General features: G+C 39.4%; 2 protein-coding genes and 1 pseudogene across 2 annotated transcripts in view; 1 reads left to right on the top strand and 2 right to left on the bottom strand.

Annotated features, from left to right (window-relative positions):
- LOC148839486 (uncharacterized) overlaps positions 1 to 24,182 on the top strand; it is a 75,077-nt gene that overhangs the window by 8,904 nt on the left and 41,991 nt on the right. Inside the window, exon 3 of the mRNA XM_088935935.1 lies at positions 7,698 to 7,919. Within this exon, the coding sequence (XP_088792061.1) occupies positions 7,698 to 7,919 (222 nt within the window). The remainder of the gene's footprint in view (positions 1 to 7,697; positions 7,920 to 24,182) is intronic.
- Positions 13,842 to 15,633, bottom strand: LOC148839488 (uncharacterized; annotated as a pseudogene).
- gpr31 (G protein-coupled receptor 31) lies at positions 20,789 to 22,282 on the bottom strand. Its single transcript, XM_088909060.1, has one exon. It carries the CDS (start codon positions 22,097 to 22,099, stop codon positions 21,113 to 21,115), a length of 987 nt encoding a protein of 328 aa, XP_088765186.1. The 5' UTR covers positions 22,100 to 22,282; the 3' UTR covers positions 20,789 to 21,112.

Raw genomic sequence — 24,182 nt, 5'->3', positions numbered from 1 at the left:
ATGTTTCCAAGTCTTTAGGTGTAAAGTCACCAATAAAGTAAAACTGTTTGGACTTTTTAGCAGTTGGCAGTCCCTTTTTTGCCCTTGTCTGAATATTATTTTTCAGTTTTTGTAGTAAAGGTTTTCTTAAATTAGTCAATGGTAATTAACTGGTAATTTACTAGAAATCTTGATTAGGCTGTGGTAAAATCAAGATAAGAACAAGACTTTATTACAATTAGATGAGATAGTGTTGTCAGGTAAGTACATTTTTACAAAGAATATTTATTACAGCAGCTTTACTACCTTGTAGCCTGATCTCATCAGATTACAAAAGCTAAATCAGGCTAAACAGTCAACAGTGGATTAGGACCCATCTGTGGAGAACCAGGTTGCTATTGGTGGACAAGTAGTGGTTCGCTTCCCTCTGGATTAGAATTTCCAAAAAACAATGCCATAATATACTGTAATGACGGGGAACACTACGCTATAGTAGTGTCTGTTATTTGGATGAGATGTTAAACTAAGGTCATGACAGCTTGGTCATTAAAGACCCAATGGCATTGTTCGGAAACTGTTCAAACTGTTTGGAGACTTGGGTAGTTAACCACAGTGTCCTTGCTAAATTCATCTTAGGGCTTTCACAATGTGGCCTACCTAAAATTCCACCTTTATTCAATTGGAGAAATAATTTCTCACTGCTCCACCTGGTTTACTTTGTAATTGGGCTGCTACTGCATAATAAATGGTGCTTGTAAACCAGGTCAGCATTGTATTTAATTGTTTTAAGCTTCATTATTACACTTAATAAAATAATGAGTTAGCTGTTGGAGATGATGTAGCTTATATCTATAGTACTGTATTTTTGCCTTTTCACCCCAAATGCTTAAAATCTCTCATATGCCAGAGCACCTTCTTTCAGCTCCTTTTCAACAGAAGGAGCTTTGCACAAAATTAATGTAAAGCCTCTAACCTCTGTTAGCCTCTGTTATAATACTGGTTTAAAATGGTTAGATGAATGAGAAGTACAGCTCTCAATGATGACATAACAGACTCAAACAGACGTGGTAAACTGCACAGGCCTGGCAAGTCCAGCAGTGCTTTTCCAATTTTGTGCCACCATATACTACAAAGACAGTTTTAAGAACACTTAAAATACTGGAGTATTTTATACTCCAGACAGATGCCTTTTTTGCTTGTGTTTCAAACTTGATTTGAGAATGTATTCAGAGAATAAGTTGGAATGGGGTTTTACAAATATTATCTTTATAAACCTGGGATTACCATTTTTCATTAAATCTAATTCATTCTATTTTTTCTTTCTCAGGTGTCATTGGAAAAAATAAAATCCACTTGGGCTGAAAGATGAAGAGTAGACATTACCCTTAAGACTGGAATTTCAGAAACCAAACAAAAAGGAATGTCTGCAGAAATACCAATGAATAAACATTATGTAAAGCAGTGGTCTGTGGATTTACCATCTGAGTCTGAGGTAGACTCATACAAAAAGGAGGATGGTGACATGCCCAAACCAATGTCAGTAGAAAACCATTCCACAAACAACAACTTCACAAATGGAAACTGCAGTGCAATTAGCAACATGGATAACAAGCACACACCACAAGATAAACAAGCAAGGAATCTTGTATCAGGATCTTTGCATTTCCCTCATTTCCTGAATTCTGTTGTGGACCCTGAACAGCTTCAGGCTGGAACACCAAGCAGCATTTTTGGTAATCAGACTGTTCATCAGGCAATGCTTTATAGAGCCCTCCTTCAGGTTAGTAAATATGGATCATTAAGAATGAAGCTTTCATGATGGACCAGGAAGTAAGTTGATGAGCAGGATTAGGTAAAAAAGTACAAAAATGTGAAAAATACTTACCCTTGGAACATATTATATAAAATATCCAAACTTTGTAGTGAAGAGTGTCAATCTATCCATTACAAACCTTTCTATATGTACAGTATATAACATGTGAGACAAGGAGTTAACAAGTGAAGAAAAATAGCAATTGATAAGGGAGGGTTTTGAATCCACAATAGGAAAATGTATTCTGGGAAGTACATATTTAATAATAATTGCTTACACTTATATAGCGCTTTTCTGGACACTCCACTCAAAGCGCTTTTACAGGTAATGGGGACTCCCCTCCACCACCACCAATGTGCAGCATCCACCTGGATGATGCGACGGCAGCCATAGTGCGCCAGAACTATGCCAGAACTATTTGACACAGAGGATCAATTTAAACATAACTATTTGTGACAATGCAGCAAATTTCTCTAACTCTGTGTTCTGAAACCCATTGATCACACAAGTATTGCACATTATCTCTGTGCAAAACTGCTGAATTAACCAACTTCATAACCTTAGAGTGAGCCTTGGGGAATGTTTCTAGCTGCACATTTTTCCTGCAGTAGTTTGTATTGCAAATACATTTTTAAGGATAGGAAGAATGTAGTGGAGAATCACTATGAATTTATGTTGGAATAAGAAAGAAAACACAGATGCTCTTTGTATTTTATGCACTAGCTGTTTAAAATACATTATTATTAGAAATTAACTTTGTATTCCAGTAGATGGCAGGCCTTGATCAGTTTTGGTTTATGTTTAGGTTTTTATGACTTTTATGGTAATATTATAGTTGATACTTGAAGATACTGGGACAGTTAGGGTTGTGTAACTGTATATAACCAGTAGCTACAGTATATCACCCTGCAACTCAACTGGCAACCCACTGAAGCTAAGCAGGTGTGAGCCTGGTCAGTTTTTTCCAGTTTGGTTAGTTTTTCCCAGGAGCCTGGGAGACCTCCTGGGAAAAACTAAGGTTGCTGCTGGAAGAGGTGTTAGTGGGGCCAGCAGGGGGCGCTCACCCTGCGGTCCATGTGGGTCCTAATGCCCCAGTATAGTGACGGGGACACTATACTGTAAACAGGCGGCGTCCTTCGGATGAGACGTAAAACCGAGGTCCTGACTCTCTGTGGTCATTAAAAATCCCAGGGCGTTTCTCGAAAAGAGTAGGGGTGTAACCCCGGCGTCCTGGCCAAATTTCCCATTGGCCCTTACCAATCATGGCCTCCTAATAATCCCCCTCTATGAATTGGCTTCATTACTCTGCTCTCCTCCCCACTGATTGCTGATGTGTGGTGAGCGTTCTGGCGCACTATGGCTGCCGTCGCATCATCCAGGTTGATGCTGCACATTGGTGGTGGTGGAGGGGAGTCCCCATTACCTGTAAAGCGCTTTGAGTAGAGTGTCCAGAAAAGCACTATATAAGTGTAAGCAATTATTATTATTATAATTATTTTTGGGACAAAAGGTCTGTCCTAATAAGGGTTTACCATTTTTCCAATAGTAAGGGATTTTGTACTGAGCAATATTGTAAATCTTTATCTAGTCAAGCTTCAAAGGTGTGACACTAATACTGCATATTACTATAGGAAGATAAGGCATGTGCTGTTTTTCAAAGATAAAAGCAGAATGAACATATTCCCTCTTAGTCCTCTCTCCTTAACCAAGCATTTGACTACAAGGGCCAGAATCCCAAGATCTGTGTCTCTCAATTGGTTTGCAGAGCCCTGCACAGCATGAACAATTAATTCAACAGCAGGTGGAACACCTCCAGCGACTGGTACAGGAACAAAACAGACTCATTTCACTCATGAACCCTGGTGAGTTGTATTTCATGCTGAATGAAAATGGGTATAATGTCCTAACATACAAAACTGTTAGCAGCAATGTACTAATTTAGAATGCAGCATCTACTTTAAACTTTTTGGATGAAGTTTGATTTGCACAGTTGATGCATAAATCCTTTGTCAGGGAAAAGGCTATACACATCCATCCATTTTCTAACCACAATTCAGGCTTCAGGAGCCAGATACTATCGCTGCAAACAATGGGTGCAGTATAGGGTACAGCCTGGATGGGACACCAGTCCATCACAGGGCAGATACACAGATAAACACACTCACACCCACGTCAATTTTCCCAGAAGCCAATTGTTTGGGCTGTTGGAAGAGGCCCACATGAAATACATTGAGAAGATACATACTCAAAACAGATAGCAGCCAATGTCTAAAAATGAACTCAGGGCCCCAGTGCTGCAAGGCAACAGTTTTAATCACTGTATCCTCCTGCTGTTATGGTTGTACATGTACTATAAAAATATAATATATAAGATAAAAAGAAGTTGCTATATTATACTGTTTGGGAGAACAAATATGAGTTAATAATACATAGCTCTGGGGATCAGATAGTTTTGGAGGGTTGCCTGAACTTCCAGTCAATCATGCATATGTTCTGGGGGAATAGCACATTTGACTAAACCCTGTTGTAAGCACTTTTGAATGCAAGACCTGTACCTTGTGACCTAGACATTACTGAAACACCAAAGAAAGGAATAAGACAAATCTTGTGATCTAGTGGTAATCACCACACTAACCCTTAAGTGACTGTGTCTTCTAAAAAAAAAAGCCAGATTATTGTTATAATTAACACAATGCTTAACAACCTAAATTGAAGATAGCTATGAAGTTGATCTGTTTGAATTCAAATCAGGACTGCTTTTTTAATTAAAACAGATGAGTTTTTTAGGAATAAAATAATACAAACAAAAGGCTCATGGAAAGAAATGAGGAAATGGTTGGAAATAGAGAATTAGAAAAGTGCAAGTTGCTAAGAAATAGAACAATGTTAATAACTTGCCTCAAATTCTAGTTCGAGGCAAAAGGCATCACACTATCACTATCAGGCATTGAACCCAAGCACAAAGTACATGTAAACGTACAAAGTAAATCCAAACTATTCCTTTAGGAAATGTGCTAACTAGTAAAGCTTGGTACGTTTCTATTGCTTATATTCTGAATAGTGAGGAAGTGGGCATCACCTGATCTGTGGAGATTTGGTAGGCGAGGAGTGCTGTGACCCTGTATAGATTGGCTGGTGGCTGGAGAGGGTGGAGCAGAGTATCAGCTTTTGCTTCCAGTTGAGCTATTTGTCATTTCTTCTCCTTTGTATGCTGGCTTCCTTGTGTATTGACATCCAGTCCTCTTCAGCCTAACTTCTTCCAAATCTTCCAGACTTCCTTCCCCACTGGCCTAACGTCTTGGACCTAACTTTCAGTACTCCCAGGCTTAACTTCTGGGGGTTTGGTTCTCCTGGGTTTTCAGAAATGAGCACACATACCCAAATATTAGATAGTATGATTTAAAGCTCATTGTATCAATATTGTGCTTTAAGTTGTTTATATACAATGTTTTTTTTCCTGTTAATTACTTGTTGTTTTTACATTTTTAATACTAAAATGTTTTTGTATGAGATGGTACGGTACTGTAGGCATTCTACCATTTCACACAAAAAGCCCTTATATTATCGTATTACTAAGCGTTTGCTTTTAAATGTATTACCTGTTTATATTGCAAGCATTCTATAACATACACATAAAGTAACAGATTAAATAATTTTCATCTGATATTAAAAGATAATCAAATGTGTTTACTGGTTGTGAAGTTGATACATAGTTTATCTAGTTTATCTTTCTTCCATTGTTTTCTCCTGGATCCTATGTGCTTCCATTTCCTTGCTTTTTGTGTTATTTTTCTCTTAGCCGAACTTGGCCTGTTCTTGGACTTCTGATTCCTAGTCTGTTATAGCTGCACAGGGTCCTTTTCCCTGGTAGTACACAGTTAGCATAAACACAGACATGAAAACAGCATGGAGTTAACAATTAGTGACATTGTACATACAGTAGATCATTGGGAACTTCTCTACTTAGTAAAGTTACTTCCACTTCACAGAAATTATACGAAGGAAGTTGACTGACTGTCATCTGTTTACCTACATTGTCACAAAAGCAACTATTAATAAGCTGGATAGTGCAAAAGATCAATCCCAGACTCAAGTAGAAAGTCTTGGGTCCTTGGATACCCACTTGCTGTGTACAAAGTAAGACTCACATAAAAATATGAATGGATTCAATGTTTTTTGCAGTAATACTGGTTAGAACATGTCACATGATACTATGCAGTAAGATTATTATTAATAACAAACTGACTTCTAAAGTTAGCATTATTAATCACCTTACTTATGGTATTATACTACCTCAACTAAGACAATGCTAGTCCATTACAGAGACCTCACTGAATGTTTCATGTTTGTTTCTCTGTTATTGCTAGACGAGAGAGGTTTTTAATTCATTATAAAACAGATTTATTTGCCAGTAACCATATACAGTACTGTGTATGTTGATGCATAAACCCACATTGATGTATTCTAGTTAATAATGAGTGACAACATTATCATTGTAGAGGTTCCTGAAAATTGTATTAGGGCTTATGGATCTTCCATGTGCCAACTTGTTTTAGCAGCCATAGTTGTACTGCAACTGTGTGGAAGTGGTCTGTTAGATGCTTTATTTGAATCACAAGGAGATTACATGTGGTTCGCAGCACTACTGGAGTCTAGAGATTGTATATACAGTAGATGAACACTGAATGCTCTAGAACTTTAAGTTGCTTCATTTGTGCTAGCAATATTTCCAGAGGAAGTTCTTTCTCATTTTCACATACTGTAGGTGTCTTCACTCAAAACTGTGTCATTCTGGCTCTATGACTAAAAACAGCAAACCACTGCCTTTTTTTCATGCACACATCAAACTCACAGACATGTATTTATTACAAGGCTTTATAAATTATAAGTCATTATTAATATACATTTTTGTCATACCTTTTTCATACTCGGGAGGTAACAAAGAATGTGAAAAGGCTTTGTAAATTCCATCATTTTGATCCAGTCCAGAAATACTCCTCATAACATCATACCCAGACAGGTAATTAGACTGCACTGCTGAGTTAATAATAAGGTGTGAAAGTTAGTTAAGTGTTTTACAAGTCTTTGAAGAACCATTTAGTAACAGTAGAAGGAACTTGTTTACATTTTTGAATGGTTGCTTGGCTCTTGATCAGGAAAAAAGGCTGTAAAACATCAAACAATAAATTACACATGCCAACTCGCACACTGCAGTTATCTGAATACTGCATTTAAAATAACTGGACTCCCACAGGGTACATCCAGCAAGGGATAAGATGCGTAGTAGTAGAGGTATAGTATCCTTTAGGCTGGAAGGTGTACATTCAAATCCAGGTTATATATCAACTGCAGACTGTGGTGAGGAGCTTCAGGGTAGTTACATAACCAGGCGTGGCATGACAGCTCTGCTGTTTTCTTTTCTGGCTCAATTGGAAAAGAAGCAGATTGTGCATTGTCAGGCATACTTGTCATGTCTTGGCAGGCTGGTGCAAGAGTTTAGATGTGTCTGGTTGAAATAACAGATTTACACAGAACAATTGATTGACTATTGGATAGTGTTTTCTTTGAGAGGGGTTGGAAAGACACCGACAATTGTTGGAACAGCTGTATGAATGTGTATTTGTTAATCAGAAATAAAAGGAATTGGTTTATCTAATGTAAGGAGTAAAGAATTCTTTGCAGCCACATTTTCAAGTCCTAAATATAATGTTAAGCTGAGTAATTAAAATTATATAGTAATGTTCACTTGACTTAACAGGGAATGCACAGAAAAATAAAGGTGACAATTATTCCCAGTGAATCAAATTTAATTCTTCTGGATGGCAGAAGAGCAAAAAATAAAAGATTTAGGAGTACATAGGTTACATGATGCATGCAGGTAATTACACTATAACAATATGAATTCTGTCTCCTTTTTCAGGTTTTGCATTGTCTCCTGTACTTTCAGCACCGCTTTTAGGCCTGACACTTGGCCTGTTGCCAGGGATGGAAGCCACTGCTCTGCCTTTAAACAGCATGACTTGTAAGGACGGCCAAGGAAGCATTCAGAAACGTATCACTTCACCTCCGCCCGAGGCCAGTAATCTTTCAGAAGCAGCGGTACCTGCTCCACTTGGTTGTCAAACAGGTGAGCATTGTACTTTGCAGCTCACAGGTAATGAAAACTGATGCTACAGATGTACTGGTGTGTAATGCTGAAGAGAAAACAGACTATTCCATTTCCTATGAGGGTAAGTGAAAAGACCCAAAAATTTGTGCACTTTGAGACATTACAAAGTGCCAGTATAGTTTTCTTTTTGTTGCCATGAATCAATGCATTGTCGTGGAAATTTACCTATCAAGGAAGCCACAAGAGAGAGTTCTCACCTGAGTAAGGTCTTAATTTCAATATTGCAATATTGGGAGCCCTGTTGCCACTTTGCAAAGTGCAACCAGAGACTCAATTTGTTACAAGCAGTACAGGGTTTTTATAAGATGTTGCGCTGTAAGAGAAAGCTCAGCACTTTGTCCCTTCTAAAACTTCCCCTTTCCCTAAGACAAAACAGATTACATCATAAAACGAAAGAAGAAGCACCACTAGATTTGTTATTCAAAGCTTATCAGTTACTTTTGGCTAATCTAACGACCCAGCCAGCATATATTGTTTTGGTACATTGTCTTCTAAAGTAACCTAAACAGTGTACTTTGTTGATGCACTGTTTTCTAAAATTCTGCACGTACTGTAAAACAGCAGTTACATCCTTGAAATATATTTTCTAAAAGCACCAATATATTTTTTTCATAGCTCTCTACATTTTAAGAATCAATTAACTTATTATATTTCCATTTCAATTACCTCCTTTTTATTCTTGAAAATGGTTAAAAGTTAGATCCTTCATATGGATTCCCAGGAGGCTCCCATACTTCGGATTCTTGCGTTCTTATCAGAATATACTGATGCGTAAACATATTCATTACCATATTTCGAAGCATTGGAATAATACATGTCATACAGCAACATAAAAACAGGAACTCAAGTATCACAGCTACTATAATCAGTGTTAGTAACTTAAAGAAAAACATTCCCCCTTGCCCAAACAGTGATTCTAACCAGGAGAGAAAAGCCGGTGTATCTTTAATGCCTCTTTCTTTGTTCACCTTGTCTTTTAGTTCTTTCAAATGCTGAATAGCAAGCGTAAGATTTCCGTAATCATCGTCATTTGCTGGAATATATGTACAACAGGAGTCTCCTACTAAAGCACAGACTCCTCCAGATGCTGCATTTTGAAGGTCCAGCACGAACCTGTTCTGAAGTGCCATTAATCTAACTCCCCTTAATTCTTGTTTAATAGCGTCTAAGCCTTCTAACGTGATGTTAATAAAAGAGTACATTTCATAGCGTGTAATTTGTAACCAGCGGGCATTAGCTACTGCCTGAATACTCAGTCCTGAGGAAAAAATCATTTCAGCTGCAGTAAATAGTCTATTGTCCTCTGGTATTTTAGATATATCTGGACCATATCTGTCAGCCCAACTGAGAGCGCGTTTAACCCTTGACTCCCTCTGAAGGGGCTTCATTGAATTTAGCAAATAAGAGTTTACTGGGACAATGAGAATGGAGTGGTGTAACGTGACTAGAGCACACACTCCTCTCCACTGGGGAGGAAGGCTATCATAAACTTTCGCACCACATTGCCAATACCTATCCATCAAAACCATAGTTCCGTCAGATAAAGTATGGTTAGTAACCGTGGTGCTACAGCCTCCTGTTTTTCCTACTGAGGGGCCACGACCTTTGTTTTCATAGCAATAAGAGTGATTAACCCTAGAAGGCAGGTAAACTGCTACTTTAACAGGAGAATCAGTCCAGGTAATGTGGTTTTTTAGGTAATCCCACAAAGGAGGACATTCTGCTTTTTTACTGGCAACATTGAAGTGAATAGCAAAATGCACTGCTGGATCACTGGGAGAAACGAAACCTAATGCATATGGATACCCCTTTGAGTAGGTTAAATATGTTATGGTGAAGGTGGGAAAAGATCTAGGGTCTGGCTTTGGAAATCCTGCCACTAGACTTATACATTCAGAAATGTGACTACCAACTGGTCGGGGAAAAAGTCGCATGGGTGAGGCTGTAGAATGAGGCATTAAAGCACATACATAACAAGATGCATTAAATTTCTTTAACTTTACAGTATGATTTATAAATTTGTACCACAAATGACTCATATCCCTCTCATTATCAGTTTCATTCAGCCAGTTTGTATACAAAGAGGCTTCGCAATTAGATTCTTCCTCTTTCTGGGTGGTGACAGGCTTCCACATAAAAAGGAAAAAGGCTGTGCACATCAGTCCCAAGCAGGTGATTCCCATCTGTCCTTGTGGAGACATCACTCCTGCGCCTTGCTCAGTTCGTTTGTGACCTTTTTACAGTGGGAAGCATGAATCCAGGGCACCCTTTCCGCGACTTTCACAGCAGTGGCAGTGGTCAGCAGCACCTGGTACGGCCCCCTCCACCTGGGTGAACACCACTTCTTTCTCCTGAAGTCTTTCACCAGAATCCAGTCTCCTGGCTGGAGTGTATGGCAGAGGTCCTGGTCTGGTGCAGGCAGCGCAGCTTTAACCTGTTTATGAATATCACTAACAAGTTTAGACATTTTCCGGCAATATGCTACCAAACACTCATCTAAGTGGGTGAGGTCTGTGGCCTCCCCCTTTACTTCTGGAAGCCCTATTCTCATGTGGCGTCCAGTAAGAACCTCGTGTGGCGAGAGTCCTGTGGTGGAATGTGGCCTGGCCCTTAAATACATCAAGACCAATGGGAGGCACGTCAACCAATTCATTCCTGTTTCAGCCATCATTTTTGTTCGTTTATTTTTTATGGTCCCATTTACACGTTCCACCGCTCCACTACTTTGAGGGTGGTACGAACAGTGCTGTTTTAACTCAATGCCCAGGCGATCTGCGAGAAAGGTAATGACATTGTTCACAAAGTGGGTACCGTTATCTGAGCTAAGTTTTCCTGGAATTCCCCATCTGGGAATGACATCTTGGAGCAAGTGCTTAGCCACACTTTTAGCATCAGCGTGTTTACAGGGAAAAACTTCTACCCATCTAGAAAACATGTCTACGATTACCAGGCAGTACTTGTATCCGTTACATGGTGTTAATTCAATAAAATCCATCATAAGGTGATCAAATGGATCATCTGGGACGGGGTGGGCTGAGGCCTGAGTTTTAGTGCCTCGTCCTACATTGTTTTGTGCACAAATGAGACATTTATTACAAAATTTCTCTGCAAAAGTTGTGAATCCCCTCGTGTCCCATTGCATATTTACCATACTTACCATCCCTCCTTTTGACACATGGTCTCGCCCATGTGTCATTTTAGCAATGTAGGGGAAGAAATGGTTTCCCCGTCGGGCCTAGCCAGACCCCATTAGAAAACAAGCCAGACTTTTTCCAGACTGCCTTTTCAGCCGGAGTGGCCAGGGCCTGCATGTCAGATAGTGAAGCCATTGCGAGCTCAGGGCTAAGAAAGGGAAGTAGAAGTGCAGAAGAAAAAGGGGATACTGCAGCCGCCTTTGCTGCAGCATCGGCCCTGGAGTTGCCTCTTGAAATCTCATCCACACTTGCACACAGCAATAGAGCTGGGCAACAAAATAGCTTTGAGCAAATTGCTTACCAGGAGGGAGTGTTGGATCGGCGTGCCTTGTGATGTGAGAAACCCCCTATTCTTCCAGAGAGTACCGAAGTCATGCACAACCCCAAAAGCGTATCTACTATCAGTGTAAATAGTAACTGACTTTCCGGTTGCCAGGACACAAGCCCTTGTTAAAGCCAAAAGTTCGGCTGCCTGGGCAGATAAATGCGAAGGGAGGCGAGCGGCTTCGACAGTGGAGTGGTCAGAGACCACTGCATACCCCACATGACTCAATCCGGTGGTCGGGTCTTTACGAGCTGACCCATCAACATAGAAGAGCAACTCAGAGTTTGGAAGGGGAGAAGAAGTGTGATCCTGCCTGGGGGTTACCTGAGAGGTGATGGCCGCCAGGCAATCATGTGGCTCCCCCTCGTCCTGAGTGGGCAACAAGGTTGCAGGGTTTAACACTGTGCATCGCTCGATAGTAACATGCGGCAGAGATAAAAGGACATGATGGTAGTGAAGTGTAGACGCGGAAGAGAAATGTGAAGTTTTACTCTGTAGGAGGATAGAAGCCACTGCATGTGGAACCAAAAGCTTCAGCGGACGATAGCAAACCAAAGAGGCAGAAGCCATGACAGCTGCAGCTGCTGCCGCTACAGCACGTAGGCAGGCTGGGAGGCCTCTGGTTACAGAGGTAAGTTGCTGAGAATAATAAGCAACTGGTTTAAGACGGTCTCCGTGTTCTTGTAAAAGGACAGCACTGTAGAAACCAGTCTTCTCGTCAACACATAAAGTGAACCCCTTAGTCATATCAGGAATGCCTAATGCAGGGGCAGACATCAGTGCAGTCTTGAGTTCACCAAAAGCGTTTTCCGCTTCTTCAGTCCAAGTCAGTCTGTCAGTCATATTCAGGCCTGAGGCGTGCGCCATGTCAGATAATGGATGTGCTATTTTTGTACTTTTTACTGTACTGTACTTTACTTTACTATACTGTACTTTTTTCCTTGAAACGTGAAAGCAAACCAGAACTGGGACTGCCAAATCTATTACAGAAAAAACGTTTGAGTCCCCGGGGATAGATGACAAAATAGTGGTTGGATTTGGAACTACAGGAGCTCGAGCATATATGGCTGCGTTTACTGCTCTTAAATCTTGTACCGGGTGCCAGGATTCCCCATCAGCCTTTTTTACGGGGAACAGTGGAGTGTTACAGGGAGATGTTGGGCAGGGAATCAAAATTCCTGTGGCGACCAGCTGTTCGACCGCAGGTTTAAGCCCAACTTCAGCGTCTGGCCTGAGCGGATACTGGGGCTTACTCGGATTATAGGTGGACTTGGGTTTTACTTCGAGCGGGGAAGCCCCCTCTATTAATCCCACATCATATTTGTGAGCCGCCCAGAGGGAGCTGGGCACCCCCTCTAGTGCGGGATGGGAAGTGTCAACAGGGGTAGACACAAATAATGCACCCATCTGATCATCTGGAGCCGTGAGATGCACTGTCCTCCAGGCCTGAAGGATCGCTGAGTATGGGCACCAACTGGCCTGGAGGGTGGCATTATATTTAACTCCCCTCGAGTCTGGAGCTGACCATGAGCAGCTTTCAACACACCGTTGGACAAAACTGCCCACGTCCTGCCAGTGAAAACCTGATGCTTTAGCAAGGGAAACACGAGGGTGCGTTCCCGCTCGATAAAGTGTCTTCTGCTCTTCTGTTAAGGTAATAGCTAACGCTGCAAAGTCTGTCGAAATTAAATACCCATTGCTTTTTATCTTATCACTACACAGTCTGTCACCGAACCACGCCATCTCAAATTCCTCATCTGGACCTCCAAAACTAACCTCTGCTGTACAATGTAAATTGCTCACGTCTTGAAAATCACCTTGGCCTGACCACAGTCTTTTTATTTCTTGTAAAAGAAGTTGTGGCGTTTGTTCCTCATCCTGCACTAAGTCCCAGCTGTAGTAGTAGTCAGGGACTGTGGATGAGTGTTGTAATAACATGGTGCGTGGCAAGCAGTCTTCATTGCGGGTTAGCTTAAGCCCTTTTTCTGAACAGAGGATGGTGAGGCCCATTTTGCAGAGTAAATCTCTGCCACACAAATTAACAGGGCACTCTTTAGAAAGGAGGAAGGAGTGGTTACCAGGCCCAAACCCATGCTGCTGGCATTCCACTGTCAGGGGTGCAGTAAAATAAGACTTTGTGGGATGTCCCGTTACTCCTATTGTTAAAATGGATTTTGAGAAGGGGTCGAACCTATAGATATTGTCCCTGAGTAACGAGTGTGTGGCTCCGGTATCCACTAAAAATTCATAAGGGTCTCCATTTATGTGTAAAGTGACCTTGGGTAGCTGAGACGGGGGAGAGAGGGCAGGTAAGATAAACGTCTTGGTGCCCTCAGGCCCTACCTCAGCTTGCGATGAACATCAGTCCCTTTTTTCCTCCTGCCAGGGTGAGCTCACGGTTACCTCAGGTGGAGGTGGTGGTGGTAGATCCCAGTTGTTGCCGTCGCTCCTTCGTTTTGCTGTGTTGTGTTCGGGGCAGTCATGAGCCCAGTGTTCCGTCTGTCCACACTTGAAGCAAGTCTGGAAGTCCCCTCTCGGGCTTTTGCTTCTTCCTCTTCGGCCTCGCCGGGCGCGCTGTCCTCTCCCTCTGTTCTGGTCACCCTGGTAAAACTGTAACTGAGCCATTTGCAGCTGGTGAAGCTGATAATTATCCTTTCGGGCTTTTCACTCTCTCTTGTCTGTGAGCTGTCTTTCAGCATGATAAACATGGCGACATACTTCTGCTAATCGGGCAGTGTCCCAGCCGATACAGGTAGCTTTTACCATGCCACTTATTTCTGGAAGCAGTCCCTCTACAAAAAGGTTAGTGAGTTGGGTTTCATAAACTGACCCTGCCTCTCCTGCTGGGGGTTCAGACAGGCCACTAAGATTACTGAAGAGAGGAGTCAGTCTCTCCAAAAAGTCATTACAGGTTTCCCCGGGTTTCTGGTTACTTCGCCTCAGCACTACCCAATCCACTTTCCCCGGGTATTTTGCCTCTATTCTGCGACATATGGCATTAAGCTGGGTCTGATAGTCACTGCCAGCATCGCTGCTGTATGGGTGGTCAGGGCTAAACTCATTTTGACCATCTCCCCTTACATCGCCATAATCAAGCTTCAAAGTCTTTATAAAAATAGTCTAGCTCTCTGCTCGTGGGTCTGCTTTGTGCTACCAGCCATCTCAGGGCTGTCGTGTACTTACGCCCATTGGTTTTGGGGTTTGGCAGCTCCCCAATAACTGCTGCCAACTCAGTTAATTTCCATGGGCGATAAACGAGGACAGTAGGTTCCTCATCATCACCGGTGCGGGGATTAGGACATTCAATCATTGGCATGTGGAGCACCCCCTCTCCCTCCTCCATGGACTGGGGACGTGGAACAGCAGAAAGATCTGCGGAGCGACCCCCACCATACCGCACTCCTCTCCTTGTGCGGGACGGAGAGAGCATCCCCTCCGTGTCACCCTTTCTTTCATCCCGTCGCCTATTATACGGTGAAGCCAGTCGGCCCTCCCCATATGGTGGAGGCGACGGAGGGGTAGTCACAGGAGCAATAGCTACTGCAAGACAATCCAATTCGGGATACACTTTAGTAGTGCTCAACATCATCTGTTCAGGTTTCTTACCCCATCCTGATTCATGCCTCTTAGCACATTCCTCCCACACACTTACACATCTGCACATACAGTATATTTAAAATCCCACCCGGGATCTCCCTCTGGGTTAAGTGAATCTGTCATTTCGTGTCATAATCGTATGGCCCATGGCTGAAAACTACCTACACGGGGCCATCTCTCATTTGTCCATCCTGACATATTATCAGAAAAAGGTTGACAGTATATTAACCCATATTCTCTTCCCACTATGTTCATGGGCGTTTCAGTTTTCTTCCCACTATTGTCTAACTTACTTTGTCTTTCTCTAACTTGCGCCTCAATTTTCTACAACTCAAAACACTTCCAGTCGACTTTCTTATTTCCCTTTTTCTCCTTTTCTTTTAACTGTTCTTCTAGTTGTTGTATCTGCCTGGTACTAAAACTACCATTTTCTGGAAAACCTAACTTACTCCACGATGGAAGACACTTTATTCCCCTTTCTCCAAATTCTTTGTACATGTACTTCCCTGGACCGGTCGGTCCTGTTTCCGTCTTTGAATTTTCATTTCCCATTTTTACCGATCGGTGCCTTACTTTAGAACCTTATCACATTAACTAATCCGCAGAGCAAAAACCACACGTCTGTGTTAAGATAAGTTCTTTATATGAGTCCCGGACTCATCAAACCCGCGTGAGAACACCCTCACCGGCCTCCTCTCTTTCTGCAATAAAACCACAGAAAATATTCTAAATCGTCTTAAAACAAAAGTTCATTAAAAGGATCACTTACTGACATCAGACAGCCGTGAATTCTCCAGACGTGTCTCAGGAAGGACAAACAGTTTATCCTCCGAGGTTCGTCCAATTTGCTAAAATTGTCCGGGCCAGAATGGAGTTTCAGCAGCCGTTCGCGCTCAGGTTAGTGTCCCATCTGGGGTGCCAATCTTGTCGTGGAAATTTACCTATCAAGGAAGCCACAAGAGAGAGTTCTCACCTGAGTAAGGTCTTTATTTCAATATTGCAATATTGGGAGTCTCTGGTTGCACTTTGCAGGGTGAGAACTCTCTCTTGTGGCTTCCTTGATAGGTAAATTTCCACGACACATGAATCACAGAGCTTCAGTATTATTTAATTATACAGGTATGTGGTGAAAATCAAGAACCTGCACCATTCTAAGTAATATCTGAGAGGTTTTTTTTCTTTTTGAGACTGAGAAGTTTTTTTCTTTCTGGGGGAGGAGTCCCCCTCAGGACTTTTTCTCTTGGCAGGAAGGAGTGGGTGGAATTCTCCATGCATTATCCATTATTGTTGTCCTTCAGGTAAAAAACAATATCCTCCACCAGGGGAACCAATAACTCCTGCCACTTAAACCAAATGAATGCAGTAATTACATGTTCTTTGTATGCTTGGAAATTTGGAAAGAAAAGAAATATATTTATTAGTAAATATCAATCTTGAAGATAACTAACAAAATTTTCATTATCAATATCAGCAAATATTGCAGTTACTATTCTTCATCATCTGTTAACAGGCAGTGTAACAAAGCCATATTTCATGACCAGGACTGTGTAACATGTGAAAGGTTTGACAGATTATAAAATGCGAGAGAAGTCAATAAAACCAGCCAGTATTCAATTGTACAGAATGGAAGTTAGTTTTAATATACAAGATTCATAAAATGCACTGAATACAATATGTACCCTTTATATATAATATATATATATTAGGTATAATGTTTATACTCTATATGGTGTTTGGAGGATAGGGTGCCTAATGTACTGTATACTGCACATACATATCTGTGAGGATTCAAGGTCAATCAATGATGGTTCTCAGTGAACTATAACTACTTTCATTGGATTATTAGGTATTATTGGGGAACATTAAAGAGGATCCTGCAGTCTGTGTGGGTCCTAATGCCTCAGTATAGTGGCGGGGACACTATACTGTAGTGGGCACTGTCTTTCGGATGAGACGTTAAACTGACGTTCTGACTCTCAGTAGTCATTAAAGATCCCCAGGCATTTCTCGAGTACAGTAGGGAGTTATCCCAATGTCTGGGCCAACTTCCCCCCCCTCAGCCCTTACTGTGGCCTCCAAATTGTCCCATGTATAATTGGCTTGGACTTGCCCTGTGATGGAGTGGCACCCTGTCCAGGGTGTAACCTGCCTTGCGCTTGTTGCTTGTGGGGTATGCTCCGGCTTCACCGCGACCCTCACCAGGAAAAGCAGAAGTGAAAATGGATGGATTAATCACATGATGGCACGATCAGCACCCCTACAGTTCAATAAAGCTTAATTACTGAAATACTCATTGAGAATAAAAGAATCAAAGTTCTAACCGACCAAGTTAGACGAGAAGTTTTTTTATTTATTTTTAAAATTTTTAACACAGGAAAAAAATGAATAGATTTATAGAACCAGGCGACACTTTCTGTGGTCTAACTGGGCACAAACAGGAAAAGTTGGTAGCAAAATGACTAAGTAAAACACAGTGAGACAGCAATACATGAGGTTTTTTAAAAAGAGTACTGATAATTTTGAATCAACATTTACTTCAAACCAGCAGAAACAGAATAATCTCAGTGTGATGAGTGATTTTGCCTCTTCTATCATTTTTTTTATATTTGGAGTCATGGATGTGAGTTGCAGTCTCATGTTCGACTCTGCAAAGCCATTGTAACTCACATTTTTTTATCGATAGCAAATTTTTATTTTTCTTGTAGCCTATGTGAGAGCTCACGGAACCCCTGCGGACGTCCCACGGAACCCCAAACACAGTTTGAGAATCACTGATCTAAAGTAACAAAATGAACTGACATTGAGACTATCTGATCTCTTTTTTACATATTAAAGCCAATTATTTTAATTATATTCACCCATCTATCATCCATTTATGCCTGGTAAGGCTTGCAACAAGTCTGAGCCTCTGTCTAGGAATCACAGGGCGCAAGGTGGAATGACTTGTTGGATAAGACTTCAGTCAGTCACAGGCTGGGATGATATACTGTATAACAACAAGGAATTAACCTACTCGGTATGTCTTTAGAAAATGGAGCACCTGGTAAAAACCCACATGAAAACAGGGAAAATATGCCAATTCATGTATAAACATAAGAGTGACACAATTAGAGACTAAAATCAAAACTCTGTAAACGTTCCTTCACTTAAGATTAAGGCATTCTTCGTTAGGGTTAAAAATACTGTTCATATAAAACATAAGGAAAGCCAAGGGAGATCATGGGAAAATACAGTGAATGCACAATGTAAGTATGGGAAAAAACATACTGTAGGAATCTGCAAAATCGTATCAAATTTACCATGGTACATATAAATAAGGGACTGAATATTTTAGTTATTCTTAGTAAGTTCTATCAGCCTTTTAACATCTACCTCTTGACTAGTCTAAGCATGTTGATTAATTATACACATACTATGTGTAAGCAATATGAACTTTTAACTCAATTTTTAACATAAATTAAATAAATCTATGTGCACATTAGATTCACAGTGTATTTAAAAATAAACAGCAGCATAAACTTATGTGCAGATATTCAATGGTATTTGTGCAGTATATGAATTATCCAAATTAAATAGCCATGACCTTCACACTTCATTAGAATCTGATCCATATAAAGAGAAATATTTCTGCTTCATATTTGCATATATTTAGTAAAAAAGCTAAATTAAAGATCTTAGTAGGTGGTTTTGTTTACAGTACAATGTACAATGATCAGTAATTATGCATTCTTGGAATCCTAACATTTATCACAGGAAAATAATGGAACTTCTGATGTTGTAAAATTTAACTTTGGAAAATGAATGCACATGTTACTATTAATAATGCTAATTCAATAAGTAAGTTTCACTTTATTTAATACATTTTGACCAAGAAAAAAAGTGAAGAAATAAAATTTCTCTAGCTCAGACAAACGCTGTAAGAAGTAATCCTCAGTTTTAACCTGCCTGGGCAAAAGGGAGATACTGTACCTGGTCATACAAATACTGTAAGCTATCTAACTCCCGAAATGAGGTGAACAAAGGGGTTTATTTCTGCAGTAACAGATAATTGATAGAAAAATTCCATGCGAAAAAAAGAAGAAAGAAAACACAATGTTTCGGCCGTGGAGCCTTCTTCAGGTGTAAGGCCGAAACGTTGTGTTTTCTTTCTTCTCTTTTCAGCATGGAATAAACCTATTACTTGTTCCTTTGCATCCTATGCATGCTGATGCAGCTACCCACCTGAACTACATTGACAGAAAAATGCAGGCCTTTCTTCCAGTTAAAAAGTTCTCTTTAGGGTTTGATCACTTGTAAAGTTGTGTTCATTACATTTAGGAGACTTAAATAATATTCAGTTATAATATTTACTTTAGTAATGTTAAAAAATTAGTTCTTGGGTACTAATTAAATGTACTGTAGAGTAGGAAGGTACAGTACAAAAGAGTGAACTGATGTTCAATGTCCAGATACCCACACACACAGAAATGCACACAGCATAAATATAAACCTTGACATTTTTTTTGTTCTTTGAAAAGCTGGTCAATTTTAATTTTATATTATTTAAAATCAGAACTCTTTCCTTTCATTTAAAGCGGTTGCATATACTGTACTTGCATATACATTCAGCATACACCAAAAGTAATCACAAACTAGCCAAATGCAAATTCAAAAGCTTTTTTTTCTTTTTTTTCACAAACATGGGCTTTCTTGCATTGGTAAAGGTGTTCTTTGAGATTAAACTGTAGTCCCTTTTACAACAGAACAAGTAAAATGTTCAATCATTTCCTGAGAACTCTCGGAAGAAGAAACTCTTAGTTGTCACTTTACTGAGGTGTGTGTTTTTTATCATTTTGTAAAGGACATATTAACTGTTCAGGAAAGTTTGAATGTCTACAAATCTAACATTATTATTGAGAAATGTGTAATATAATGTTCTCATGCCAAGGAATTCAATATATCACACATAATTGATTATTAATTACTTTTTCCCCTCCTGTATTTTATCTGACATTTCATACTAGCTGAAAAATTATGACATTACTGTTTTTGCAGAATCCATCAGATGTCATTTGTTTGATTTTACATTTTCCATTTTTAAAAAGTTTATATCAAAACTTTTTGGTTTGGATCAGGGGAAAACGCCTCTAGCTTTTGTAGGCTACAGTACTGTATATATGTGGATGAGTGTTTATCCACTTTAGCAGCCAAAAACAATTTACTGCATTTTCTATTAATTGGCTTCATTACTCTGCTCTCCTCCCCACTGATAGCTGATGTGTGTTGAGCATTCTGGTGCACTATGGCTGCCGTCGCATCATCCAGGTGGATGCTGCACATTGGTGGTGGTGGAGGGGAGTCCCCATTACCTGTAAAGAGCTTTGAGTGTAGTGTCCAGAAAAGCGCTATATAAGTGTAAGCAATTATTATTAATAATGTATTTTTATATTTCTAAATCATGAATACTACTCAAATAAACAAGAGAGCATATAGTATTATTAAAACACAAAAAAAGCAGAATAAGTAATTATATTTAAGTATTTAAGTGTTACTAAGACAAAACTTACACTACTGTTTATGTCACTCCATGCCTATTTGTTTTTTAGTAATGAAATATTGCATTCTTCGATTAATTATCGTGTTCATCTAACTTCTACAATAAATTAGAATAATCAGCCAAGTTTTACAGAAAGAAACATAATCTTAGCCCAGTCCCAGATGGCAGAGCAAGAGCGCCATAATGAATGTGAACTTGAGCCCAGGGGGAAAAGAGTGAGGGCAGAAGGCTCACACTATTTAAAGACTCATGTATCAGGACAGCTCCAGACGAAAAGGGTGTTTAATTTCTCACTGAGCTGCTGTCTCAGGGCTGCTGTATTAGCAGGGGTACAGCCAGTACAAGGTAAAGGACTTGCAATCCATGCCCCCCACTCATCTGAGCATTACAATCATCTGAGCATTTATTACAAATTATTTTTCAAATCATGGCTCATTTCTATGTTTCTAATTATTTGCACCTTCAGATTGCTAATAAACCAATAGATACAAACAAAAACCTATTTACCTGTTACCCAGAAGGCTACTGTATGTTCATTAGTTTTTGTGAGGCGTGTTCTTGTAGATGTATCCTGTGTATTTGTCTCCTTCTTTAATAGACATGGACAGAAATTTGACATGTAAACCGTTTTAAAATTTGAACTGCAGAAACAGTACACAATAGGATCCAGCAAACAGTCTATGTAGGAAAGACATGTAATACCATCATTGACCTGGGCAGCGATTTTTTCCATGTAATTTAAGTTCTTAATTCTTACAACCAACAGAACCAGTCTAGAGATGGTGCATGGCAGAAAGCAGACTCCGAAAACCACCACTACCAGGATGACCAAAAACACAGCTCTCCGAATCTTCGCCTTCTTCCCTATGCTCCTCTGACTCAGCTTCTGGATGATTTTTACCGCACAGAAAATCAAAACAAGGAAGGGGATGAGAATCTGGATGAAAAACACTATCTCACGCAAAACATCCATAAAATTTTCTTCACTGTGATCAATGATATTACAGCACTCAAATGTCCTCAACATTGTGGGTATAGTCAGCGGCAACAGAGATACCCAGATGAACACCGATATGTGTGGTTTCCTTCTTGCAAGCTTCAGATAGTATTTTTTATGGGGATGAACCACATTCAAGTAGCGATCTACAGAAACAGCTGTCAAAAAAGCAATGCTAGCTCCGCGGTTTAGGAACAGCATAAAAAGCATTGCTTTGCAGGTGGTTTCATTAACACTGCAACAATATCCTTGTTGGTAGTAGTACACTTTCACAGGCAAACATGCCAGGAGCAGAATGTCCGCCAAGACGAGGTTGAAGAGGAAGATGGTGTTTGTTTTCCAGAATTTAAATCTGAAGATGAAGATGTACAGCACTGAAAGATTCAGAGGTAGAGCCAGCAGGAACTCCAGAATCATCACAGAAGAATAAAAAGTGTATAGTCCCTGATTGCCAATTGAACAGTTGTCTTCTGTCAGATTATTCCCCATTTATTTTAATTCAGCTTCACCTGCAAAGTGTTGAATAGGTTGATCTTCTGATCTTCAGCAGATTCTGTCAACAATCTGCAAAAACAAGCAACTTTTGAAAGAACACCAAATAACAGCTAGTATAGTTTTTAATGTCTGACACTGGATAAAGTAAAATTGCTTAAAATATTTGAATTATTTTAAGGCAAGGTGTCTATCCAAAGCAGGAAAATAACTATTATATTCCCAAAGTCACGTCCCAACTACTGTTCCTACCTACTCTCAGGATAGTGAATTGCTCAATGGTTTTAAAGAGATAAAGAGACTGCACAGACTTGCTTGCTGCGTACTTCCCATGTTCTGAGGCAAGTCACTACAAGCTGTTGTGTTTCATTTCACAAACACAGTAGGTCAGCATGCACTAGGTTTCAGTTCATATACTTAACAATCTTATTTATTTTTGGCAGTTTAAATGTAATCAATCTGTATTTAATATAGCAATTCTTCCAAGTACTTTACATGAATGTTACTTAAATGACAGCAATAGAAATGTGGCAAAGGCAGTAAAAATGCAACTTGAAAAAAGAAGATAAAGTAAATCCAAAATTACTTAGTATCTGTCCTCCTTTGTAAAACATATTGGCTTCTTATCGAAAATAAGTATTTTTATCATTATCTGGTGATGGTACAGACAGATATAATAAGGAAAGTAATAGTAAATAAAAGTATTATTCCTAACAATTTGGCTAAATTTATTCATAAACATTTATTCTGTATAACTGATTCTGTATTCCTTTTTATAATAAACTTTATAAAATTAATGTACAGTAAATATATATATAAATATAGATATAGGAGGAAAACTGTTCTGATTTTTTTGCATTTTACAGTCTATAATACTTTTTATTCTTTTTGTTAGATTTGTTATACACATTCATTTGGAAATCAGGAAATACAGTGCAAATCAGGTGGTGTGAGTTATTCACATATTTTAAAAAACCTTTTTTACTCAGATCAAAGTTTTATGAAAGACTGGACAATGTCTTCTTAAAGATATCAAAGAAAGAAAAAGCAAGACAAAACAAGATTGATCTTGGTAAAAAAAAAGAGATGTAAGACAAAGAAATTTCAGCAACTCAGGTAGTCAGCTGGCTGTTAGAAATGAAAAAGATTATTATTTAAAAACAAGTTAAAATGAAGGTTGGCCTGGCTGGCACTGCTGCCTTTGGATACTGTCTATGTGGAGTTTCATTCAGTCATCCAGGGTTTAAACCTTCATTATGCTTCTAAGAGGCAATGGTTACTCTGATCCTTTTCTGGAATAAGCTGATAATGGAAAAACAGATTATATTTTGCCAAAATTAGTAAATCTTTTCAGTAGATTCATGGTGTATATTTTAATTGAAACTTACTTTTAAAGTTCAGATTGCATATACAGTACAGTACCTAAAAGCTTCCTCTGGTATTCTGAAGCTTGTTTAGACTTGAAGTAGTTTGCTGATTGACTTACTTGAACGACTTGAGAGTGTTACGACATGAAGAACTACAAAATACACAATATTTTGAAACTAGGATAAAATGCATGTTTTTGAGACTGTTACAGCATGTTGGAAACTCAAATTAAAAAAAAATAGTTTACTTTGCACATGCATTGACTTACTGTATATAGAAATAATTTGGAGATGCAAATACATCAAATATACTACTGTATATTTATAAGATGTGAAAACAGAGAATACCTTCACTTTTGATGAGTCACCATTCAGCAAAAGACTAAAAAGACACTGGCATTGTGTACTTTACATTTTTGTCATTCGAATTGTTTTGTGATTTGGTAAAAAGTACTGTATGCGTCTCACTGTGGCTAGATGACAGCATGTCAGGAAATCCCTTGTTTATTTTCATTTGATTAATAAACAGGAACAGTACATCTGCAGAACATGCATTGTAGTATCACATACAATATCAATATTTGAATAATACAATGTAGGATATTCAATTAAATTCAAAACTTTACTGTCCAATAATTTTCCAGTTAATGCCTTCCTGGGTGATAATATAATATACATGCAAACATCTACTGTATTACTCTCTGGGTTTTACA

Source organism: Atractosteus spatula, chromosome 2, assembly GCF_055471065.1.
Source record: "Atractosteus spatula isolate fAtrSpa1 chromosome 2, fAtrSpa1.hap1, whole genome shotgun sequence".
Classification (NCBI taxonomy): domain Eukaryota; kingdom Metazoa; phylum Chordata; class Actinopteri; order Semionotiformes; family Lepisosteidae; genus Atractosteus; species Atractosteus spatula.
This window is presented reverse-complemented; position numbering and strand designations above follow the sequence as displayed.